We start from the raw sequence: 15,273 nt of genomic DNA, 5'->3' as shown, positions 1-15,273 counted from the left end.
CCAGAATGCCCTTTTTCATGACCCTTGCTCTACATGTGGTTCTGCAACGATGAAGGTAAGTATGGTCGTCCCACCCTCCTCACACCAGACTCTCAGGATGTCAGGGTCAGGGTGAGCCTTGCTTGCCCGCGTGTCATCAGCACCTGGCTCCCAGAGCGTGCTTAGGAAATGTCAAGTGAATAGAGGGAAAGGGAAGAGAAATGGTCTTTTATTAATTTATTGAGCAAAACACAGGAAGAAGTCAATGACGCAGTGACCCAGTCCGTAAAGCAGGCTTTTTAATGACTCTTCTCTCACATTTGTGAGCATGTTAGCAAGTGAAAAAAATGCTTTTATTCTTTTCCACAGAACAGAGTTCCAAAATAACAATCACAGTGTTAAAATGAGTAAGATGCTGGACGAGTAGCCAAAGAATATAATCAAATAACAAAATCGCAACAATTTACCAATTGAAACTTTACTGAGACAGAAGAGAATATGTGTCTGTAGTTAACATGGCTAAAAATGAGACATTACAGAAACTAAGTCCATCAACCTAGGACAGGTACTATGCAACATAAATGCAAGTAGGTGAGCACACACTATGGACAAACCAGGATTTGAAGCAGCTTGTAGCACCAACTCACTAGAAGGACCAGCAGAGAGGCAGGTCATTCAACCACGGCATCTGGGAACAGGGAGGATCTCAGCCAGCATCTCCTTCTCCTCCCTTGTGACAAAGGGGAAGGGAGAGCTGAAGTGCCTGGTCCAAAGTCATCCGGCAGAGGAATGACCAGACCACCAACCACTGGTAAGTGCTCTATTCTATTTGATTTGATGTATTTTCCCTACTAACAGGCTTACGATGAAAGAAAACAACAAACATCATAGCATACTTCACGTATTACATTTATTCCAATGGAAATGACTCTTGGGTCTGTGCACGGATACGTTTTTAATACGAATTCAGAGTGATGAGTCTGACAGTTCTACCTTAGTGGTAAGCTGGTAGAGAGGAGGCACCTGGACAGATAATTTGGCACATCTTTATAAAACGTTATTTTACTGTTACTGTGTGTGTACGTGTGTGTGTGTGTGTACGTGTGTGTGTGTGTGTGTGTGTGTGTGTAGGGTAACACACTGAGCATGTAGAGGTCAGAGAACAACCTGTGGGAATCGTTCTTTTCTTCTACCTTGTACATCCTAGGGATCAAACACAGGTTGCTGGGCTTGGGAGCAAGCACCTTTACTCACTGAGCCCATCTTGCTGGCCCCAGTTTGACGCATCTTATATTGTGTAAACAATGAGTCAAATTATTAACTCATTGGTATAAAATTTTCCCTGTGGATAGTTTAAAGATTAGCAAAGTATAAAAATAACCTAAATACAGAAAAAGCCAAACCTTCCCTTGAAAATTAAGTATGACACTCTTACTTCCATATGGCAAAAAGCTGAAAAACATGATTTCAGAAAATCAAAATATTTAGCACAACCCACAGCCTATGAACCACCTGATATATAAAGCATTTCCCTTGATTCTAAATATGTGTGTTTCTTCAAAATGTTTTGGAGTCATGGAATCTTGCATACTCTATCTTGCCACAGCCCCAAGGCTAAAATTCATGATGGGCTGTAGTGATCAGAGTATAAACATTATATTGCTCACTGCAGACAAGACAGATTGAACATATAGAAATGAAGCCAGGTTGTCAGTGTAGGGAAAAATCCCACATGGGACTTCCATTCATTATGATCATCAACATACTGCTGCAGACAGTTATCTGGCTTTATAAGTGAACAAAGATAAATAAAAGTGACTTCTGCATGTCATATACATGTATACATATATTATAATTTCTCACATAGACATTTAGGCATAAGTAAATCAACATTTGGCTTAATGTTTTCCCTCTTGGTTCCAGCATTAAAGGATCTGATTTCACTTTTATCGTGAGCACAGTTCAGATCTGGTTACTGTCTTTAAGGAAAAGGCAACAATATCTCCTGGGACCTCAAATTCATTTCTTACCATTAAAAGCATATTAACAAACATATGTTTAAGTAGTAAAGAATATACTATGCTACCAATAATGTGCACATGATTGCATAAAAATATTCTGTAATAAACTGCCTTATATTTAAAGAAACATGTTTAAAATTAGAGTGACTATAAGATTAGTGTTCTGAAACCATCAGTAGAAAAATATACTTTTAAAAAAAGAATGTTCCATTAAATGTAAAAATTGTCTTTTTGGTGTACACTTCCATTTTTACCTTTTGCAAGGCAAAAGCTTGCTCTCTCTCCTGAACAGGTGCCTTTAATACAGCTGGAAACTAAGCAATAGGTGAGACAAAGTTGTGGGCAGTGCTATGGTTTTCTATGCTCAGTTCCAAGTGCTGGCCAGACGGGGGACTTGGAGAAATATTGGATGTCTCTGAGTTGTTTAGAAATAGTACTGTATCTGTTTGTCATCAAGAAACATGATGCTCAAGGCCCAGGCACTAGACATTCAGAGAGATTTTCTCTTAGGGCACACTGCATACGAGTAGGGGAAGTTCTCTAAAAACAACTCCTAGGGGCTAAGTCCTTTTTGAGAATACTTTTTAGAAATCCTTCCTTAGTAGTTACCTTAATGAACTGAAAATGAATTAAAATATCACAGGCTTTCTCTTTGGGTTGGACTTCTAAATGAACATTTTAAATGAACCCTCTCATTGTGACAAAGTCAAGATACGCCCTTGGTCATGGCAGGTTATCTGCCTCTGGGATCCTCACCGGACACTCTGAGGGTACATGGGCTATCTTCATAATCAAGGTAAAACTGATGACCTCAATCCCCAATTGCTGGAAGCTCCAGGACTGCCCTACAGACTGCAAGCCTCCCGCCGGAAGGGTCCCTTGCCCTGGGTGGTGTGTGACAAAGGCAGTGATGAAACTACAGCCATCTGGAAAGAGCTCAAGGGTCTTCATATTGCTCGACTGTTTCTTCCCACTGCATTCCACCCAGCTGGAGCTGGGGAGGAGAGAATGTCCCCACGAAAAGAGGTGCTCTAGCAGCAAGGGACAGGTATCATGCTGGCGAGGAGAAAGAGAGAGGGTTGCCTGCCAAGCTGGGCCCAGGAGAGCAGCTGTTTTCACAGTCCTGCTCTCCTCAAGGCGAGGCTCACACTTCCTTCTTGCATTCTAGCCGTGAGGGTGGAAGTTTCTGAGGTGGCCACCCCCAGAATCCAGCAAACATCACGAGCCGTGGTGTGAAGCTGCCCAGGGTCCTCCCGAGGGTCTCTTTCCCTTTCTTAGCCTCAGAAGCACAGAAGCCCAAATGACTGATATGAACTAATACCTCAGCAAAAGGCTTTCAGTTTTGTCTTAGCGTTTTAATGGGCACAGTTTATTGCAGACTAAGGGGTCAGCGTGATTCCAAGAGAGGAGAGAAGACAAGATCAGCTCATTAGAATGAATGTGAGCTTTGCAACATTCTTTCATTACCTTTTTTTGTACAAAAATTATATGTTAAGAATCTGTTCTTTTACATCCACGGAGTTCCAGATAAAGGGGCTCTGAGGGGCTGATCTTACAGCAGGAAGTTTCAGTGTGATTAGTGGCAATAGTGCAAAAAGCTATGGCCGCAGACACCTGCCTCTCCAGGCCCCCTGTGTGGGGGACAGGTTGGCAAAAGTCTTATTAAGAACATAATATAAAGGTTTCGGACCGGAGTGATTCTTGACATTTTAATTTGCTGGTGCTTAGACAGTTTAGGTCTTGACATATCTTAATCAACTTTGTATTGAAAGACAAGCTTCCCCAACTCCCCTGCCACTTTCCTTATACAGTAACCCAATATGATACTATAGTTATCAAATAGAAAGTAAGATTATTATTCTGTATTAAATCAGTAAAGGGCGAAGAAAGGACAACTTGGAGGAGAGAGACTTCAGGGTCTGTTATTCCAAGAGAAGAGTGTTTTAGTTATTAGCTGTGGTTACCGGGTAAGCTGAAGGTATCTCTTCAGGTTGCTGCTGTGGTTTGCGTTAAGAGGCGAGGGGTTGCTTCCCGGTCTACTATAAGATGATGCAGGTCTTCTTATCCTTGAATGGGTTTTCCGAGGTCGGTATGCCTATCAGCAGAGGGTCGCTCCGGGCATGCTCCTCACAGTATGACATCAGGTCTGCAGATGCTTTTGAGACCTGGTGAGGACACAAATAAGAAAGAGAAGACTTTATTGACAAGGATCCTAACCCAACAATCAGTGTCATAGTGTACAGCCTTCTGACCACTTGTCAGGTACAAGGGAAATGGTCCTGGCAGGTAAGACCTGCCTCGACCCAATGATCGTATGAGGATACCTCACTGGCAAGCTAGCAGAAACATTTAACTAGAAACAAAACAACCAATCTCCACTCTAAGTGATGGCAACACCATGGTGAAGCAAGCTGCCCTAATTCGCCATAAAACACACTGAGGGTTAAATACCGTTCTTAGAGAACCCTGAATAGCAGGGGTTTTCAAATGGCTTAAAGAATAAGTCCTAGGGTTTTCTGTATAAATGTGGAACAAAAGAGAGACATTGAGAGAAAAAGAAAGGCAAATCACATTTAACTGTGCTCACCGGCAACAAGTGTAAATAAAGTGCTGTGAAGAGAAGGAGTAGGCAAAGCCTCCTGCCGCCAATCCAACGACTTGAGTTCCTCACCCAGCCAGGACCAACACGGTAGAGAGAGCCCTCTCCTAAATCCTATATCCTGGCCTCTACATGTGTGCTTTACTGATCCACCACACACACACACACACACACACACACACACACACACACACACCCTTCACCAAAAAAATTAGTAATAAAAAAATGAAAAAGTTAAGTATTTAGATATTTGCCATTCTGTAGTTTGAAATGTTTAAAAATAAAAGTTAAGGACAAAGAAAGATAGGTGTGTGAATCAAGGGAAAGTTACATTTTAGTTTCTCTCCAAGAGAAAGGAGACTGGAACACAAAACAGAGTTTAAGAATTGAATTGTGGAGCCCACACCTGACTAAGCTTTGAGATTTACTCTTAGTGATCTAGTGCGGGGTGCGAAAGGCATAACACACTAGCAAAGGAAGGCGCTACCCCTGGTGTGACACCGGAAGGAACCGTGCCTTCCTCTGGTGAGGCATTAGAAGGCCCTGTGCCTTCCTCTGGTGTGGCATTAGAAGGCCCCGTGACTCCCTCTGGTGTGACACCGGAAGGAACCGTGCCTTCCTCTGGTGAGGCATTAGAAGGCCCTGTGCCTTCCTCTGGTGTGGCATTAGAAGGCCCTGTGCCTTCCTCTGGTGTTACATGTGGAACTCTGTGTCCTATCAAGGGAGTCTGGAGGGAGATTTCAGGAGGGTTAAACCAGGGCTCTGAGGGCCACCACAGGAACCTCATGCTTTCCAGACAGCTGACTATCTCCAGTCAGGTGACTGTTTCAATTTCAGGAAACAGAACTGAACATTAACCACACATTCCAGGGTTCTCACTGGCCAGTCCTCTCAGAATGGAGGGGGACACTTCCTTCAAAGTCAAATTACTAAGAAAATGTACCGAGTCTGGAAATGGAGCCTTTACTAAATCTGGGGCCACGAAGTGACACACTGAAAAACAGCACTTTCCAAAAGGAGGATTCGGGCGGACAGCGGACTTGCAATACTTGATAAATTCCGGGAAGATAACAAGGGTGCTTAGCCACTCCACTGGGAATCCTGTCCCCACTCAGAAGACAGTCATGACAAGGCTTGATCATATTCACTCAGGAAAGGCAGGCTCTCAGGAAATGTTGTCTAGGGCTTGACAGGGGGCTAGCTTAGATAACTGGTCCCTTGGCTGTTTTAGAATAACACCTGTGCTAGGTAGGAAATGAAAACTAAATTACTCTCAGCCTGCTCCAGGAAAAGCGGGAAGCAAACTGCATACGGCTGCAATCTTCTCTGCCTCGTGTTCCTACTCAGGGAGGGTGGGGAGCTGTGCAGAACACACTGCCAGGCCCTTCGTACGCACCTTTATTCTCTCGATGGAGGCTTCCAACCGCAGCTGCTGTACAGTTCTCCTAGCCTGGGCAATGTTGTTGGTGCTTGCCGTCTTGCTGGACATCTTTGACGATTAGTCTCCCTGAAATCTGGAGAGAATTTTTGAGAGGTGACTAGCAGTTCCTTTAGGTTATTTAAACATTTATTAAGATGTGTTACTTGAAGGGGGAAGGCTGCATTTCCCCAATCCCAGTCAGAAATGCCCTGCAGCCATTCTGGTGACGATCCGGATGTGCCAGCCTGCCATTCACTTGAGTGCCTACAGCACCTTTCTGCAGAAATCTAGCATCTGTCAGTTTAAGCTGTGTGCCCCAACATACTACAGAAAAGTGTCCTTTAAAGAACTTTCTAAGAGAACACACACACACACACACACACACACACACACACACACACACGCGCGCGCAGTAGCTAAAGGACCTACAGCAGAAGCAAACACCTACCAGCTGAGTGTGTTACTATCACCACAACCCCCATAACGAAAGGCTTCACTTAATTTCTATTAGCCTGATGAAAAATTCAAGGCATGGGCAATGGTGAGAAAGCTCTCCTCTAAAATAACTTGCGCACAAGGCAATGTTAGGGGTCATCAGATGTGCAACAAGTGTAAGACTGTTGGGAGGCAAACAAGTCAATTTATTTTCAAGCAAAGTGGGGGTGGGGAGGCTTCAGCAGAAGGACTCTCCATGATAGATCTATAGTAATGTCAAATGTACAATAGTCTCAAATAGTAAAATGTTATTCCTTCCTGCCTCATCCTGGTGGCCATGCTGTTACCTGCCCTTACATGTCAGAGTGTTGCTCCTCCTCTCTGGTAGCGCCCTTGGTGTCTAAGCTGCCCTGTTGCTTTGTCTTCACAACCACCTGATGTAAAGCAGTGGAAAGAGCCTGGCCCTTGAGCTTTGACCTCTCTGCTTAGGCAATGGCACCATTTCAAGAGGAAGACGGGCCCAGGGCAAGAGCCTGCCCGGTGCCTTTGCCATATATGGTTACATTCACACCCAGAGTGGTGGCTATTGGAGAAAAAGGCAGAGCTGGCAGGAGGGCGGCAGCTTCATGACTCACGGGAGCAGGTGGGCAGTAGGTGTGCCTCCCTGGCACTATGTGAGGACTCAGCAGTCTAGGGCACCATGGCGCCAGCAGCAAACTCAGGCTGACTCATTTTTTGGGAGGGCTTGCTGCTATACAAAGCTTAGACCAGACAACACGGACCGCATGAGTGCCCCAGACATAGACACAGATGTCTCCAAGGCCTGAGTCAATGATCAGAGATGTCCATTCTTACACATTTGTACAGAAACAAAAATCACTACCTCAAAAAAAAAAAAAAGCCCAAACTAAAACACTAAAACACGTGTCAATCTGTATGCAGGACTTTGGAGTAAGCCTTGGTGTTGGGTTTACTACCCATCACTGATCTGTGTGCAGGACTTTAGAGTAAGCCTTTGGTGTTGGGCTTCCAATCACCAAGCCTGGATGCTCCACTGCTGCTCCAGAGGAGGTTGAGACCAGGTAGGCCGTTTTACCTGTGTGCTCATCTTTTTGTTTCTAACATAAGGACACCATTATCCACCTCAAAGATTTTTCTTTTCTTTGCAGTGTAGAGCAAATTCAAATCCCTAACGCATATCTAGTGTGGGGTCCAGAACAATGAAGCTCCATAAACTGCAGCTGCTAACACTAGAATCCCCTGCTTATACTGTCCACCCCTCCCCCACCTGCTCAGTGGACCTCAGGGGGTTTGACTGATGTGGTCTAGGCAGGGCCCTTTAGAATAAGTCCTTCGGCAATTCTGCCACATTACTATCAGGTCAGAACCAAAGGAATGATGACAGCCAACAGAACACTGGAGGAATAAGGAAGCCCCAGTAGGGCAGAGGTACAGGAGACAGGAGAGGGAAGTGTGTGGCAGGACAGGGTGGACTTGTCTTGACTGAGGCCTTAAGTGACCTTGATTTGGTACACAGCCTAGCAGTCTCTTCCCCAGGCTCCAGTCACGCAGCCCTGCCCAAGGGAGAGGGCAGGCCAGGATCTAAAGTGCCACCAAGGCATGGCAACCTCACCTTGCAGAGTGCACGGCCCTGATGCACACCAGATCGTGACAAAGTCTGTCCCTGCAGCCTAGGAAAAGGGATTCTCCTTCCAGCTGCTGGTTGGCTGGAGGTGACCATGACTGCTTTTCTGAACGGCCAGTGGTTTGTAGATGGCACCCCCAGGGTTTCTCTACATTCCCTTTTCAAGAAAACAATGCCAAGCTTTCTCTTTCTCTCAATCTTCAGGGTGCAGTTTCCAGAACCAGGGAAAATTTTCTTGTAACTGAAGAAGAGGTCACATAGGGACAACATCATCCATTGCTCCTACCGGTGTGGCCATCGGCAAACAATCCCAAGTCAAGCTCTATTTAAAAAGCCTAGGAAGACTCTGCTCAGTGCAGATACCCAGCAGGAGAGGACGTCCCCCCTTCCCCACGTGTTATAACTAATATGTAATCCAGCTAGCTTGTAAGCCAAAACAAAAGAAAAAAGATTAAAAACAGCAATCCACAATTCATTCCTCTCTCTCTCTCTCTCTCTCTCCTTTGAGACAGGGTTTTACTTTAGCTTTGAAGTCTGACCTGTAACAAGGTCTTGTAGACCAGGCTAGCCTCGAACTCACAGAAATCCACCTACCTTTGCCTCCTGAGTGCTGGGATTAAAGGTGTGCACCACCACTGCCAGGCTCACAATTTATTCTTGCCAGCTTAGGCCTCTCTTGCTCCTTCACTGGACCTGAACGTACTTGCATTCCCCTTCCAAAGGGGAATACTGCTGGTTCCCAGGCCCTCAGTGGTCCATACCATACTTTTGCTTTTTTCTTTCAACTCTTCCTTCCCTATCCCCTTCATTCCTTCTTATAAATGGGGGTGAGAGGTGGGGGTGGGGGAGGGTATCTTTACTCTGTTGCCCAGGCTGGCTCCAGTCTCCTAGGTGTAAGCAATCTTCCTGCTGAAGCCTCCCAAATAGCAGGAACTGGAGGTACAAGCTACCATGGTGGGCCTAGCAACTCCCTATCCCCTTCTTGAGGCAGGGTCTCAAGACGTAGGTGTTTTTTTCTAAACACCAAGAGAGGGACCTTCTCAAGGTTTTATAAGTACAGCCTGTCTGTCTCAGGCTGGCCTCGAACTTGTGAGTCCTCATGCCTCCCTCCCAACTGCTGGAGTGTCAGGTTTAAGATACCACACAGAGCAACCAATTTCCAGTTAGGCATTACTGGTGGTACCAGGCTGGGTGTGCTAAGGCAGGGCAGTAGAGAGACACAATGCTCACCCTCACGGAGGAGGCACTGAGGGAGTAATTAAATGCTTTCCCTTTCTGCCTCAGGGGAGCCCAACCCTGCCACACTGCTTGTCACCCTTCTCAGTCTCTCAGTTCAAATGCAACAAGTTCCTTCCTCTCTGCTGGTACAGGGATAATCCTACCTAAAAAACTAGTTAACCTTTAGAGATGAAAGCATTTTTGCCTCATCCTTAAATATAAAGAGCTTCTTCTACTGTATTTCTGTAGCAATAGCTTTGGGAAGTCAATTCAATGGGATACTTGTGAGCAGCCCTAGGAGAACGATATGATCTTCCTCCTTGCAGATACTTTGTAAAAGCTCAACTAATGTCCTAGGACAGACAACAGAAAGACTGGGAAAACAACCGGGGATGTCTCCATCCTTCTATCCCGTGCGGGAGAGCCTATGCAGCAGCTTGCTTTGTCCAAGCACAGCCTCCAGAGTAAATGCGACCTGGCATCCTCATGGAAACTGGGAGCTTACTTGTTGCTTTTATACAGCATTTCAGGAAGCCTTGTTACAACCCTGCATGGGGTCATTACTGTTGTTTTAAAGGTGAGTCAACTGGGACTAGGAAGACTGGCTTCCAGGTGACATAGTCCATGTGCTCTATGCTGCGTGTGAGGCTTTCCTTTCCGGAAGTCGCCCTTCCTACCTGCCACAAAGAAAGGGCACTATTCCAATTAAGGTGACTCACGGACACTGGCGGCACTGCAGAATGTGCCACAATGTGGCTCTTCGCTGGGAGCACCTTTGACACTCGGCAAACCAGCGTAGGCGCTTGCTGGCTGCCTTGTGTGTATGCATCGCTTCCTGGGGCACAAGACTTATCCTGCCCACAGCCAGAGCAGGCTTCACTTTTGCATCCAGGAGTAGGTAAAGAACAATCTCTGTAGCTTATAGGCAAAGGCTAGGGTCAGTATTGGGGGGTGGGTATAGTCTAGAATCCCAGTACTCCATTCTGCCCAGTAGAGTCAAAACTCAAGAACTTGAGCCAATGTCCATCTGACGAAACCTGGCTATTGTTTCTTTTCTGCTTCATATATGGGCAATACAATGGAACAAACGTGGAGCGTTCAGCTAGTCAAATGGTTTACACTGGTTTTGATGCTACAGTTTGCCTAAATTCTCAGGTTTTTAGAAATTCCGAGGAACAAGATGTTCCATTAGGGAAACACAGGCATTTAAATCTGTGTCAAGAGGACCTGAGCCAGAGAGGAGAGTGGGCATAAAAGGTGTCACCAAGCATACTCTCAGCAGAAGGAACAGAGAAGCCTGTAGTCTGAATGACAAGTCATAGTGGCCTGGCCCTGAGCTAATCACTGGGGCGAAGCAACTTCCAAGAACAAACATCCTTCTGTGGCTGTAACAAAAGAGCAGCCTTCCATTTACTCTGCTCTCTCCATGCTGTCTATAGAAGAGGGACAAGAAGACCTGCTTCTTAGGGCTGTGGGAGATGGGTCATGGATCCACACTATTCTCTCAACACACCGTACATCTGCATACTACTAAATGCTGGGCTCAGGGCCACGTTCTTGGTGTGAACCAAGATTAGATCACTGCTGGAGAATTACAAAGCTATGGGATGAGGTAGCAACAGCCTAAGCCCAGAGAAGTATAGAGCAGGCTGCTACAGCCCTTCATCCTCATGAGCCTTTGCCATTCAGATCAGAACCTGAAGGCTAATGCCAGCTTCAGATGGTGTGACTGGGCCCCCCGTTCACTGCACAGTGTGTGTTTTAACTTAGAATTGACGGTGACTATTTGAAAAAGAGAGATTTCAGCGGGGCACAGTGGTGTAAGCCTTTACTCCCAGCTCTCAGGAGGCAGAGACAGACAGATATCTCAGAGTTCAAGGCTGGCCAAGGTTGCACAGTGAAACTGTCTTGGATGGATGGATGGATAGATAGGTATTTCACTCTAGAAGGAGGATGTCTAGAAAAATGGACAACCGAGCTGGATCTGATGACATCTGCTAATTTGGATGTTGTTCTGCATGCAGTTCCAGGGTTAACAAGGTCTCGTGTTCTTCCTGGCAAAGGTCTTGTGTAAGACTTGCTAACTACTTAAGCTTTGATTTTCTCATGGAAAAAAATAAGACAATACTACTTTACTATATCAAAGGACTGCTAAAAGTACCAGATCAAATTAGCGTGAGTGTAGTTATGGTTCATTGCTAGGATGCTTGCTTAGCCTAAGAGAGGCCTTGGCCTTAATCCCTACCACTGGGGAAAGCATGGAGATTAACAAATATAAAGAATGATTTGCAGAGTGTTTAGTACCTGTATCCTCCTATAAAATACTGTGTGGTGTGCACCACACTCTGTAGTTCCTACCGTATGTAGTTCCTGGTGCTTGGCAGAGTTCTGCCCTCTTCCTGGCATACCTCATTGAACTGCAGGGCTAGAAGCAGTAGCTATGTCCCAATGTCAATGGGAGGAGTTAACAGGAACGAAGTGTTCCCCACTTCAAATTCATATGCAGAGGGTCTAATCCCAGCACTTCCAGAGTATGACTGTATCTGAAGACAGGGTCTTCTAAGAGGTAACAGTTAAACTGAGACCATGATAGCAGACCCTTACCCCACAGGACACTGTTCTATGAAAGGGAAATTTGGGCCTAGAGGTTCACAAAGGAGAGGCAAGTAGGCCAACACGTGGATCTTGGATTTCTAATCTTCAGAAACAATAAAAAACAAACTGTTGTTGCTTAAGCTCTGGCCTGTGGTAACTGGGTAGTAGTCATAGCAAAGGGCCACACCTAGGTTCTCTTACCACTGGAACAGTGGTCAAAGCATTCAGAAATGACCTGCCAGGTGAGAGTGACAGGAATTTTTGCAGACAAGAAGGGTGGAGGGCAGGCTGCTGTTTGAGGAGGTTAGGGGTGTGCTGTCTCAGAGTCTAGTCACCAGTCAGTTACAGAGAGGCCACATGGCAGGGCAGCTTTGTGATTCTGTACTTCACACTGAACCCTGGGCTCAACTCTGAGGTGGCTCGGAGTCCTTCCTAGGGATTCTAGTGAGGGCCTGCTCTGCCGTTCGATGATTACACAGACGGCAGCAGAGTACTTTCTGTTGGCTGTCACTGAAGTATGAGTCACCCAGAATTATTAACCTGCCCTTAAGAGCTTGCAGATTAGCTATGATTTCTATTACTGCCCTGCTATCACTGCTGACCACCTCAGACTCCTAGACTTCAACAGAGGAAGGGCTGCACCTCAGTACTTGCCTTCTCCTTTTCCTAGCTGAGGTCATGGGTGTAAGGGCCAAGGGAAGCCAAGCCTGTACCCAAGCTGCCCAGCCACTCAGCGCCTACAAACAATTATATTGACGGTCTGGAGGGAGAAAAAGGAGAGAAAGGAATAGGGGAGGTCTGCCGGAGTAGGAACGCACATTCTGTATGGCAAAGGTGTTGTATTTTGTAGTGATTTGGAAGATCATCTAGAGATCTCTAAGAGATGTTTGCACAGGTCGGAATCAGCCAATCAGAAAGAGGAGCATCTTTTGCAAGGCCTCAGCAGAGCCCACCTGTGAGGGTCTTCTCTAATATCTTTCTTTGGTTGACCTTCACTTGCCTTTTAAGGCAAGTTTCCAAATAACAATGCTAGAGACAGGAAGTTCAAATGGTTAATTCTGATAACTGTCACCATTTGCTCAGCAGTTCGTCTGTACCTGATGCACACATCCCTGTATTTCCTTTCCTTAGCAACATCAGGAGCCCTAACCCTTTATCACTTCTCTTTTTCAAATGGTGCAGATAGAATATATAACCCAAGATCCCACATGGTGGAACTGTAGCTCTCGCTACAAGGCTCTCAAGATGTTATTCTACACATCACCCTGGGAGGCTTGTCCTGAACAGGAGTCCAGGGTGAAACTAGCAGAAAGGAGTGGCCTGTGTCAGCTGGCCTTACACTCACACAGTTGGGCCTACAGCAGTGTGAGCAGCCGTGTGGCAGGGAGTGAATTTACAAGAAGGGAAAGGTTAAGGAGAGCAGGACCACCGCCTCGGTTCCTAGGTGAGACTATTGCTAAGGACATAGATGATTACAACATCCTGTGTGGGCTGAGGTGCTGGGAAGGAGCCAGGAGGACTAGCCAATCTCCATAGTAAATCCGGTGGGCAGGATCTGCTCCGTTCTGGCAAGGCCCTGGCTTCCCAGCGCATCTAAGAACACCTGGGGCACTTGCTACAGAAATCGGCTTCAGGAGGTCTGCAACAGGGCCCAGACAAACAATTTAAAAGCTTCCTTGGAAGACTTTCCTGAAATACCAGTAGTGATGGCCAGACGCTGCCTCTGGCTCCTGCCCATCTTTACTTCCGCCTGGAATTAAAATGGGTCAATTTAGAAGAAAGCTGCTTTCTGTCTACGCATGACTTTTCAGAACTCTGACTAAGCCCTGGAGGATTCTCTACGCGATGACAGTAGCCTACAGGGTTGACTTCTTTCAGGATGAAATTGTTCTATTGGTTGACATTCTCCTCTGTTATAAAGTCTAAGTCTGTTTGTGGACAGTTCCTTCTGGAAAGCGCTACAACGCTAGACAATCTGTGCTTGCCACACACAGTGGTACCTTTTCGACAATGCTCCCTCTGTCTTCAATGCTGTCTTGAGGTACTGGTGGAGCAGAGCCATCAAGGGCTTTTGCTGTTGGATAAATGAAAATCCCAGCATGCCATCTGCTACTCCAAGATGGTTTATTTCTGAGTTTATATAAAATTATTGAGATGGTTTACATTTTGGGGTCCTGAATCACTGAAACCCATTGTACCTTAATTGGATCAGCAGCATTTGAGTGTTCAATAGTTACAACACTTTCCAAACTCATCTGTCCTGACCAGTACAGTCCAGTTCCAGCTTTTATCTCTGAAAAGCTGACTTAAGCAAGATCCAGGGGTTTTCCAGAGGGCCCCTCAAAAAGTCCAAAGGGCTTGCACTCAAGGCTTTCTCAAAATTCTGCATCCATAATAAAACTCAAAATCACAGAAGAAAACTGTTTCTATATAACATGTGCCAAACGCCAGGCACTAGGTGACAGATACACCTCTTGGGGCACTGTCCTAAGCCCTCACAATAACCCCAGGAGGTTCCATTTTATTTCTAGTTTCATACAAGACATTAGCATGTGTCAAGAAACAGCTAAGAAACTTCTAGGTTAAGACTTGAGCTGATTCTGGGGTTTAGGCCTGGTATTTTTATTACTATACAGAAACAGGGCCCTGCTGTATAACGTTCAAGTCCTTGGCTTCCTAGGTTATGTTTTCAAGTCCTGAGCCTCCACTCAAAGTTTCCACCAGCTTCTTAGCTCTATTTAAAATTTCTTTTGCTTTAGGTTCTTATTTACATTGCTATCCACTTCAAAGAAAGCTTCCCTAACTACTTTCACTTGCAGCGACTAATCCCTTTTATTAATTAATTCCTGCTATATATGCATATAGCTCAGGGGTTCAAGGACTTCTGAAGGGCCTGACCCATGCATGCAAAGGGTAGGCAGGGCAAGCTATGTATGATTAACTATTTGCTAGTGAGTGCATATTGTTACATAACTGGTTTTATATAAACACTGTAAAATAATGACTAAATGTCTTTACTACCATGTACCAGTGACTGTAAGTACTGCTCAGTGTTCTGTGCAGATACAGGTTTACCTAGTATCTCTAGAAGCTGGATTCATCATATCCATAGAGACAGGTCAAGAAGTTACAGAAATACCCAAATTACAAAGCTACAGATTTTAGTCCTTATTTCTCCAACATCAAATCAATGTCCTGAGCACCCTGTTCTGCCTTCTCCTTCACAGTGACCAATGCAGAAAAAGAGACCTCCATTAATACCTGGGTTAGTTCATGACATACAGCACAGCAACTATACATTAGCTAGTGTGAAAACCATTATCTGAGGGTGTTTTCATGTCTGATAGTTGCTATCTTAGAA

The 15,273-nt window shown here is 45.4% G+C and overlaps 1 protein-coding gene across 2 annotated transcripts in view; it reads right to left on the bottom strand.

Annotated features, from left to right (window-relative positions):
- Positions 1–260: 260 nt before the first annotated feature.
- Gng12 (G protein subunit gamma 12) overlaps positions 261–15,273 on the bottom strand; it is a 110,245-nt gene continuing 95,232 nt past the window's right edge. For both annotated transcript variants that reach the window (XM_041632898.1, XM_041632890.1), the window contains 2 exons: positions 5,996–6,113; positions 261–4,165 (listed from right to left, as the gene is read on the bottom strand). In XM_041632898.1, coding sequence (XP_041488832.1) covers positions 4,040–4,165; positions 5,996–6,088 — 219 coding nt within the window. In that variant the 5' untranslated portion in view covers positions 6,089–6,113 and the 3' untranslated portion in view covers positions 261–4,039. The remainder of the gene's footprint in view (positions 4,166–5,995; positions 6,114–15,273) is intronic.

Source organism: Microtus oregoni, unplaced genomic scaffold (assembly GCF_018167655.1).
Source record: "Microtus oregoni isolate MIOR12 unplaced genomic scaffold, Mior012 000002F_ref0000024, whole genome shotgun sequence".
Lineage (NCBI taxonomy): Eukaryota > Metazoa > Chordata > Mammalia > Rodentia > Cricetidae > Microtus > Microtus oregoni.
Note: the sequence above shows the minus strand (reverse complement) of the source record. Positions and strands in the feature narration are given on the sequence as shown.